Source organism: Herpailurus yagouaroundi, unplaced genomic scaffold (genome assembly GCF_014898765.1).
Source record: "Herpailurus yagouaroundi ecotype Mexico unplaced genomic scaffold, PumYag 100, whole genome shotgun sequence".
Taxonomy (NCBI): Eukaryota; Metazoa; Chordata; class Mammalia; order Carnivora; family Felidae; genus Herpailurus; species Herpailurus yagouaroundi.
This window is the reverse complement of record NW_024412391.1, coordinates 31,218,951-31,230,106: the sequence shown is the minus strand read 5'-3', so window position 1 is coordinate 31,230,106 and position 11,156 is coordinate 31,218,951. Positions and strand designations below refer to the sequence as shown.

At 38.4% G+C, this 11,156-nt stretch overlaps 1 protein-coding gene across 1 annotated transcript in view; it reads right to left on the bottom strand.

Moving 5' to 3' along the window:
• Positions 1-10,801, bottom strand: part of SAMTOR (S-adenosylmethionine sensor upstream of mTORC1) — an 86,925-nt gene extending 76,124 nt beyond the window's left edge. Inside the window, exon 1 of the mRNA XM_040472204.1 lies at positions 10,545-10,801. Within this exon, the coding sequence (XP_040328138.1) occupies positions 10,545-10,704 (160 nt within the window). The 5' untranslated portion in view covers positions 10,705-10,801. The remainder of the gene's footprint in view (positions 1-10,544) is intronic.
• Between the last annotated feature and the right edge of the window lie 355 nt (positions 10,802-11,156).

Genomic DNA, 11,156 nt, shown 5'->3' with positions numbered 1-11,156 from the left:
CTCTGTCTCAAAAATAAATAAACGTTAAAAAAAAAAATTAAAAAAAAACAACTCTGCTTTATCTAAAAGATAAAGTCATCAATTTGTCTTACAAGATTCTAGAACAAAGTTCATATTAACATGACTTCTATTTATTATATTCTCCTTATATTTAAAATTTTTAAACATTAATTTAAAAAAACTTACTAATAAGGGTGCTGGGTGGCTCAGTCAGTTAAACGTCAGATTTGGGCTCAGTCATGATCTCACAGTTTCCTTGAGTTGGAGCCCTGTATCCCACTCTGTGCTGACAGCCCATAGCCTGCTTCAGATCCTCCCTCTCTCTACCCTTCCCCGACTTGGACGTGTGTGTGTGTGTGTGTGTGTGTGTGTGTGTGTGTGTTCTCTCAAAAATAAATAAACTTAAAAAAACTAATTAATAATTTAAAACACAAGCGATGCCAACTTAGGTTGCCAAACCAAGTTCAATAATAGAAATCAGTGAGCCAAGTTATTTTGAAGACTGGTTCTAATATCAAGACAATATCCTAATTATTGACTAAATTCACCTCCACAAACATTATATGTCACAACTAAAGAAAAATACAAGCTACTACTTCCTATGAGAAGCCAGTAACAACAAAATAGGAAAAAAATTAATAGCACATTAATTCATTAGTTCAAAAGACATTTTGATTTAGAACTCATATAAACTATCGAGATTAGTCACGGTGCCCCATTAATGGGAGAGAAAATGTTTGAATTTTCACCATGCTCAAAAGATACAGGAAACCCCAAAATTACAAATTAAATTATGCACAGAGTAAAATTCAAACTACAGTTGACAACTGTCAACAGATAGTAGTGATGAAAAAGTACAATTTGAATACTTCAAAAGAGCGTTCTCAAAAATAAGAGTTATAAGAGGCTTAGAAAAACAATAGATTCAAAGTCAATTTTCCAGAAATTTTAACCACTGTTAAATAAATAAATACACACGATTTATTTATATATATATATTTTTTACACTATTGTCTAAAGCAAAATTGCAGCTTGAAGTGCAGTCAACTCCATTAAATTCTTTGATAACAGTCCATCTATATTTAGGAAAAGTCCTAGCTTTTTTTAGGAAAAGTTCCTGGGTGGCTCAGTTGGTTGAGCATCTGACTTCAGCTTAGGTCATGATCACACAGTACGTGGGTTAGAGCCCCGCGTCAGGCTCTGTGCTGACAGCTCAAAGCCTGGAGCCTGCTTCGAATTCTGTGTCTCCCTCTCTCTCTGTTCCTCTTCTGCTCTCTCTCTCTCTCTCTCTCTCTCTCTCAAAAATAAATAAGCATTAAAACATTTTTTTAAAAAAGGCAAAGCCCTAAACTCAAGGAGAAATTACTGGTAACAACACTAAATAGATGAGTTATTTTTATGTGAAAAAAAAATGACTAGATGGTGCTAAAGTGAATGCATTTTTACATGCCACAACCATCTGATATTTACAACTACGTTAGAAATAATATTATTTTCTCAACCACTCCTAATTTCACTTTAAAAAGATAAGAAGCACAGAAGAACTTTAGTTAGGTATAAATCTGAGGCCAATTTAAAACAAGAATAGCTTGTCATTATTCTTAGTGGTTCACCCTTGTGAGCCATGATACCAAAGATTCACATTGCATTATTGTGGCTCTCACATGGCATACAAAAGAGAAGACATCACATGATTCCATGTACATAAAACTCTAAAAAAAAAAAAAAAGCAGACAAATTTACAGTGAGAAAAGATCAGTGGACCTGGAAGAGAGAGAGAGAGAGAGAGAGAGAGAGACGTGACTACAAACAAGCATGAGGAAATTTGGGAGACAACAAAAACATCCTAAATGTTGATTACAGTAATGTTTCATAGGTGTACACATCTGTCAAAATCCACTGAATTACACACTTCAAATGTGTGCAGTTTATTGTGCATAAATTGTACCTCAGTAAGTTTCATCTAAAAAAATGAACACAGTAAAAGTTACAAAATTTAAAAAAAATGTATTTTATTAAACCTGAGGGCCATTTCTTTAAAAAAATCAAAACCAATTTACTTTGAGTATCAAAACTAATCTTGAACTTTTAGAAATTCAGAACTAAAAATTTATTTGATTTTTACTTAGGTATATTACCAAATATGGGCAGTAAGACACATTACCTATAAATGATCAGATTACCAAATTCATGTTCGAAGAACCTTTCAAGATCATTTCCTCTAACATGAGGTAAACAGATAAAGTCATGACCAAATGGAAATAAGTTCAACAGCCATTCTAAGGCTAACAAAGTGTTTAGGACCAGACTGTTTCACAAATAGAGTTAAAGGAGCTTCTCAGCATTCTTGAGCACCTGATATACTGACACACCCAAAGTGGAACAAAACATCCACAGTGTGTGGTGTTGAAGCAGTTCTTGAGATTCAAACACAGGAACCACCTGAAAACCTGCATCTTACACCCAATATGCTATGACTAGTCATTTCTCTGTTAAGGGAAATGATTTTTATTTTTTTATTTTTTTATTTTCACATAAAAATAGAAATATAAGAAGCAAGGGGGGGACCAAAAAACCCTTTGTTTTTACAGCCATTCTGACTGAACAAGAGACTACAGAGCAATCTAGGTAGAAATTCCAGGAACCAGCCAATCTTCAATGTTATGGCTGTTAAATGCACCCAGGCAGTGTAGCTAATGATACACCTCTAGTATTTCTTAAATGATGTATTTAACACATTTAATGCTTCCTATGTTGCACGGACTGTTTTAAGTACTTTACAAATATTAACGCATTTAATTCTAATACCAACCCATTGAGGAAGATATTTTACTCTACCAGATAAGGAAACTGAGGTACAGAGAGATTAAGTAAACTTCTCAAGGGTATACGTCAAACCTAGCAGTCAAGTGCCAAAAGCCATGCTTATAACCACCATACCGCCTTGCCTCCCTTTACAAATTTTTGATTTATGAACTTTCACAGATATGAACAAAGCTTTGACACCAGAGCAAAGTACACTGACTCTACTTGCCACAAACAACTGGTCTTCTGTCAGTCAAATGCAGTTACTTAGTCTCTACAACCGCATTGTTAGATTTCTGGCAGTGGTTTCAACTCTGGCTGCACACTGGAATCAACCAGAAGTTTAATTTAAATGACCTGGAGTGGGAACTGGTCATGTATTTTAATGCTCCCCAAGCAAAGTCACTGTACAGCGATGGCTCAAAACCACAGGTCTGTGCAAGACTGTAAACTCAAATGTCTGGTGAAATAATATACGGGTCAGCAAGGCTTGGGGCAACCTGAAGAGTCAAATTTCATTAAAAAACAAAATATTGCGTGGATAAAACTCAGTACCTAAAAATACAATTTAGTCAACAGTGTATCCTGTGTTTGGGGTACTCTCTTTTTATAAACATATTTATGATAAAAGTAGTTAATTCAAAATGTAAAACTCTTTCAATACATCCCCACACACGAGATGAAAAGAATTAAGAAGAGTCAGAATCAATGGAATCAACATCTACTATTTCCTTGTAAAACAACTTTACTGGTATGGGTACAATTACAGAGTTTACTTATTTAGTGTAAACAAAGGACTTACAGACAACCTTCTGAGAACTAATTTCTGTATAAATGAGACTAGGAATTTCTGTATTAATTACAGGAATTTATGTATAAATGAGAACAGGGTGTACTCAGATGCCCCTTTAAAGGTATGGTGATTAGCCATCTATTCTAAAATAACCCTTGCAATAGGCATCAATATACCTACACTTAAAGCACAATAAATTAGTGCTGTCTATCAGTGGTTCTCAGATGTTTGGATTTTGCAACTTGTACAAATTTCACCCCCAGAATTTATGAGATTGGTACTGGGGTTGCAAAATTTTTAACTATGAAGTTAGAGTATATAAGTAAATATACACTAATACACAAAATTATTACCATCTTCTAATACTAACACAAACAGACACACATTAAAATATCCTTATTAGTTCTCATAATTATGTGGGCAAAACTTTTTTTTTTAAATCTCTGGTTAACACTGGTATGTGGGAATCAGTGGGTAGGGAAAGGGGAGTAGCAAATAAGAAGAGAAAAAGAATTCACAGCATATAGTAAAATAAGGCAAGTTGATGCAACAAATACTTAACAAATGTTAAGGGCAAGGCCCTTTACAATATCTATATTCTCTGCTATCTCCAGTTTGACTTATAGAAAAATATGATGTTCATAATGATAGTCTGAACAATTTTTTTAAAAAAATCTCATTTCTATTGAGAGGAAGTGAGTACGCACATGAACAAGGAAGGGGCAGAGAGAGGACAGAGAATCTCAAGCAGGCTCTGCACTGCCAGTGTAGAGCCTGATGCAGGGCTCAAACTGTGAGATCATGACCTGAGCCTTGGACGCTTAACTGACTGCGCCACCCAGGCACCCCTAAAAGGGTAAAATTAATCTAACTACTTAATATGAGAAGATAAGACAATAAATTCATTACAAAAAGGCAGAGTCCTACTCAAAGAACGAAGTTTAATGGAAAGACAGGTTAGTGAACTGATAAGTGACAAATACAATAAAGGCAAGTACAACTGTGGTACTGGAGCTTAAGGTAGAAAGAGGAGCATTTACTTACATAAAATTGGACACACCTGGTTGTTTTTTAAGATCTGTCCTCATTTATAAATTATCATCACTCTGCTGGGCAGTTCATCTGCCCTCAAACTTCAATTTCCACAAAGAGGGCTTCCAATCCTACACTTGCAAAGGATATATTCCAAACTAAACCCTTACACCATCTCTCTCAACTTGCCTGTCTACTCTGTTCTCTCTGCCCCCATCCCAACATACATACATTTCTAAAATGGATGAAAATGGGTACTTATATTTTCCCAAACAACAAACCTTGACATCATCTCTGACTCTTCCCTTTTACTTTCACTAAAACTGCTCACTCAGACCTTCAAAAAGTCTGATATAACTTTCTCTGTTTTCATGATTACTGTTGTTATTTATGCTATTAGTAACTCTAAATCAGATTAGTTTAAGAGTCTCCTAGGTGAAGTCCTTTCTTCCAGATTCCTTCCTACTCTAATCTATAGTACTTTATACTTTAGATCAGCATTCCTTCACTGCTCTGTCCATGATATAACCTATGGAGCTTTTAAATAATACAGATGCCTATGTTCCACGAAGTTCCACAGATGATACCAATGCAGAACCAAGGCTAAGATCCACTGCATATGTTATTGTAGTTTTTTTCCACAAAACAATCAAAAGGATCTACACCAACCAAAAGGACCTACTTAATTTTTACTGTACCTTTTGAAATGTAAAAAACAAAAACAAAAACAAAACCCCTAAAAACATACCTTACTACAAAGATGAATAAAAATAACAAAACTAAATAGCTAATCTACTATGTGCATCTCAGTGAACTGTTTATCAGTCAATAGTCTCTTAATCTTTTAGTGTTACTACTAATTAAACTCTTTTCATTTTTTTCTCCCTCCTAGAATGGCAGTTCAAACTCTCCCAGGACAAAGTTAACAAGCCCTTCTGTGGACAGTCTTCACCTTATTTTGCTGACTGAACAAAGATTCTATCACAAAGCAGCACTTTCTAATTCTATATCAGAATGAGAGACTCAAAAAAAATGTAAAGAAAATAGAATAAAACGTCACTTAAAAAAAGTAAAACAAAGAAAACCTGTTCAAAGTTTCTTGGGGTTAAGGAGTTGGTCAGTATTTTAAAAAAATGTTGAAGGCCATAGAAGGAAAAAAAATTAGGAAATTTCAATTAAAAAGTCCATTATCCCAATTTTAAAAACAATTTCAAAACTTTGTTTCAGGAAAAACACTAACATTACATTCATTCTTTCATTTTTAGACCTTTTAGTGTTAGTTTAAAATTATTTCTAATTCAAAGGTTTTTTTCCTCCATGCCAATTCTCTCGTTTGAGGGGTTTGCTAAAGAATAACAATCACAAATGTACTTTTCAGCCTATTGTAAACTGTTATTCTAGCTCACCCTTTGTCTCCAACTATGAAGAATTTGAGTAATCAATAAGAATTAAACATGTAATTTAGACAATTTAGCTGTTCACTCTTAATATGCTGCTCACAACTGTTAATCTTTGTTAATAACGTTTATTTATTTTTGAGACAGAGAGAGACAGAGCATGAACCGGGGAGGGTCAGAGAGAGAGGGAGACACAGAATCAGAAGCAGGCTCCAGGCTCTGAGCCATCAGCCCAGAGCCCGACGCGGGGCTCGAACTCGCGGACCGCGATATCGTGACCTGAGCTGAAGTCGGACGCTCAACCGACTGAGCCACCCAGGCGCTCCATCAATCTTTGAAACAAATTTTTTCTGGACTTAGTCGACAGAACCTTATCTGTGTTCTTTTCTGTTTCAGTGTCAGTAAGAATCTGTCTTGTTTTAACTAGTTTTATAATATCATCATTGCTACTAATAACACTGATTTTTTTAAATATAGGAAACTATAATAAAGATCATCCATAACCCCATGACCTTGAGAATACCACTGTTAACAGGTTAATATGTATTTTTACTTTTCTCTGATTGACTTGTAAGCTTCATGGGGTTTATTTAATTAACTATTTAACTTGTTTTGGCATAAAGAATAAGTAAATTCAGAGAGTGAATAAATTGATGAAATTTGCTAAAAGCATTCACAGATGGGTTAAAAAATCAAAACTAAATGGAACGGAAATGACACTTTTATTTCTAACAACTGCATTCTCTCAGAATGTTTACAAAAATACCTTAAGTTTGGAAAAAGATGCCAAGCATAATAATAATCATCGTAAGAATAGGATTATGGAAAAAAAATACAAAGACAACTGAAAATATACATGCCTCTACTTCACTTCTCAATTAGGTATGTACTCACCAGGCACATCTGATTAAACAATGAAGTCCCTGTTTGGAAAGCAAAACTAGTTGTTTCTCATTAAGAAGCTGTCTACAACTGTTATGATACATTTAAAATATTTCTAGTTTACATGGATGTCAATTTTTAAAATTCTGTACAGCAAAGACAGAAAACACCTATATCTGCAAGCATGTTTCCATTTATATAAACTCGGTCTAAAAGACTGTCCCTATCTCTAAGGCTGAGACCAGAAACACCCCTTCTCATCACCACTACTGGACATTTCCCTAACATTTCCTCTTGGTAACTACTTAAGACATCAGCATGGCCTAGAACACTGACAATTATCTCCAATTCTCAATGTGTAAAAAACTGCAAAGGATCTCTAAGTGGTGACCAAGGACAAGCAGTAAATGGAGTAGAGAGGGAAAAGCGGTAAAAGAAAGAGTACACTAAATCCACCTGCTAGTCTCTATCATTTTATCCACTACCCCCTCAAACCCCAAGCCTGCTCATCCCCATCAACAAGCATCAGGTAGATAAATGGATTGGGAAGGATGGAGAGAAATCTTTTTCTACCACAGCAGGAAAATCTTACCTTCATTGTTATTCCTGCTTCATTTTCAATTCGAGTATCAGATATAAGGGAAGTGAAAACTACATTATCCAACCCTACGCTTGTTATCCAGTGCTCACTCCTGTCCTTACTGTGAATGTTTTGCCTCCTTCTTCATTCTACCCCACTTATTTTCTTCCCTGACATCTCTCCCCGTAAAGCCCCATACATCATGTAGTTCCAACTCAGCTAATCATACCCATCCCATGGATTACTCCATTATCATCAGTTTACATCTTTTTTACCTAACACAAATTCTAGGGCTACTTCCTGCCTTCCATTTTCTCTCCCATTCCACCAACATCTGGGGTCACCATTAGGTGTGCAACTGGGAAGAAAAAAACTATTATTCCTATAAAATATGTACAGTACTAATGATGAAGTATCCAAACTTCAAGCAAGTTGTTTTAATATTTTTGGGATTTGGCACACTCAAGTGTAAAAGGAAGGAACTAGTTTAAATCACCACTCCAAAATCTGGCTGACAAATTTCCAGGCCTCAGTGATAAGGACTGTGAAACTATATATCCAAGATGAAGACAGGAATTTTCCAAAAGGCACCCCCAATGAATCTACTGATCAGTCATATTTGGGAATCCATCATAAATGCTAAGGTGTCTTCTAGTCTAACATTCCAATATTCTAAGCTGGAATTATCACTCCATTTTCTGATAGGAATATTGTTATAAAAGGAGTATAGCTTCCATAGTTATTGGTATTACAGTTACTGATTAAATAAGCCTTTGTAACTTAACCTAGCACCTAAGCGCTATTTATTATTTCATTACCACAGGTGACTTGCAGATGAACTTGCAAAATATGTTTACAGACTGTGGACCACCAGTGTTGTAACAATACTAAAACCTCAAAGGCAAACACTAAAAATTATTTCCTTGGGATTATGTGCATAATTAGACTTTCCCACAGATGGCGTTTTCACAGATTTTTGTTCAATCACAACTAAGATTTGACCTACATGTCAGAAATTAAAGAAGAAAGGGCATGATCGTTAGGATCTTTTACTTTGCTAGTTCACTGATGGGCCTTTGTGTATCAATGGAATAAAGCCTAGAGAATTCTGGATCACTGATGGAATTCAGGGCATTAAAATGCTAAAAGAACAGTATCACTCAAATATCTACAGCCCATCAGGGCTTCACCTGCCCAGAAGCACGCTAGATCATTCATTTATGAACTACATGTATCTATTCTAGCTCTGGTAACTTCCAACTACCAATTCTCATTATGAACAAATATTCCCTTGGTTAATATTCATGTTTAAAGACATGTTTCAACATGTGGAAACTAATCAAGTATAAACAGCACTTAAAGACATGATGACAAACTAGTAGTGTATTGATTTAAGTGAAACCTATTCATTTATGAATAAATGAATATTATAAAAGGTAAAAATGGAAACAATTATATGCTAGTCATTTTTTCTTTAAAAAGACGTATTTGCTTAAAGTCATACAAAATAGCATGATAAAAGTGTGTCCATTTATTTCATTTCTCCAGTGGATTTTTCCAATCTACAGTGAATGCCATTATGTAAGTGCATTCTCTGAAAATCAAGAATGATGCAATGGTTGCCATGACAACTACTCATTTTATTGAATAAATTGTGGGTTGGGGGTTAAAACATTCTTTTAAAAAAATTTTCAACATCTTAACTATGTCTGATAGATCTCTTTCTATTGCTAGCTACTGAACAATAACTATAGGCCATCTTTGAGGATGACTATTCAAGCAGTTATTTTAAAAGCTAGGCTTGAGTTGCCAAGGGAGGAAAACTTTGAATTTAAAGTTTGAAAAATGAAACACATTAACTACATCCAAAGGTACAAAAGACACTTTTTAATCTTCTCGAGTAACTGAAAAGTGTTTGTAAATCAAAAGGAACATGATGTTACATGCCAGTTCCTTCGCTGTCATAATTTTGCGTCTAATCCTAAATTTAAAGAAGTATAAAACACCAGAAGACTGCAGGTTTTCCAGTTTGCAATTCAGCTAAAGTGAGGGCAAGTAGCTTATCCCTCATTTTGATACTCAGAAGAAATTTCTCCTGAGCGTGTGAAAAACCAGAATTTTCAATGCCGATCTTATAAAACAGCTCTGTAAAAAAGCCTGTATTTAAAAACACCAAGGCTAACCGTACACTCCAACTATAAACACCCCTCAGGCAGAAGCAAGAGCTATTAAAGGCTTCTTCTGCTTAAGATCTTCCATAGGGCTAGGTCCCCAGCGATGGCCAGCTTCACTGGCATCTGTGTCCTTAGGAGGCTTGGCGGTTACATAGACTATTCAAAGCCAAATAGTATTTTGAGAACCTGTCCCAGATCTCTTCCTACCTCACCGAAAAAAACCACTAAGATCAAGCTTTTGAAGAATGGCGGGAGCGGGGGGCGGGGGTTGAAGGGGATGGATGGCGCCCCTCCCCCTTCTAACAAGGCGAAGTCCAGTCAGCTAGAAAGGCCTGCTGACTTCGCAGCCCTGGAAACCAATGCGAGGAAGCTCCCTCACCGCCTGGCTAAACCCACAGGAGAGGGGTCTTTGAGGGCAGCAAATCGAACGGGCAGGTTAAGCGCGAGGGTGCGAGTGGCAACTCAGGCTTCTTTCAATCTGTCTTCACAAACAGATTTTACCTGCCTTCGTGTTTTACCTTCACCTCTCTCGTGCCTAGCGGCCACCTCTCCTGGGGGTGTGCGCGTCTCTGTGTGTAATGACAACAACCTCAGCACCCCGACTGGGGGCAAGGGATTGGAAGGGGTGGGGATTCAGTTCCTGCACAGCCCTGGAACTCTCCTGAAGGGCCCTAAAAGAAAAAGGGGCGGGAGGAGCGCGCCAGACGCCACTGAAGACTCGACCGAGAAGGGGGCGTCCGGGCCTGGGAGAGCTGCACTGGCAGGGGCTGACGTGCGGCTCCTTCAGGTTGTAATGGTGGCCCCTTGGAGGAGGGGATAGGTGACAAGGGGCTAGGGGCGATGAGGCTTCCCCTCCCCCCTCGCTCAAGCTCGCTGTTTACCTTCCCGGTACTTCTTGCGAAGCCGCCGGTGGACGCTCTTCACCACCCCGGAGAGCTTCTCTTGCTCCAGCTTCCGCTCCTGCTCCCGGGGTGGCGGAGTGCTCGGGGGCCCGGCCCTGTGCCTGCCAGCACTGCTTCGGTCGCCGGCCTCCGGCTCCATGTCGCTGCCGCCGCTGCCGCCGCCGCCCCTCGGGCCCCCGCAGACGCCCGCCTGACGGAGGAGGTGGGGAAGGAGGAGGCAGCAGCGGAGGCAGCAGCCGGAGGAGGCAGAGGAACCGAAGCGTCGGCCTCGGAGGTGGCCCCTTACCCAAACGCACAAGCTGATTGGTGGACTCTGGAGGCTGGGCGGAAACGGAAAAAGCCAAGGGCCAATTGACGGAGAGCGCTGGCGGCGCACCCGGTTGTTTGGGACCGCAAGCAGCTGGAGGAGGCAGGGCTTGTGGGCTAAGGGAAGCCGAGGCAGTGGGAGCGCTGGGCCCAAAAGCCCCTCTCTGCTCCCCGCCCCTCGCCGGGCTCTGTGCGCAGGCGCTCTCAGCCACGCGCTTGCGCGTCTGAGTTGTAGTTCGGGCTACGATCTGCTGCCCAGCCTTCTCACGTCTTCCAGCTGTTCAT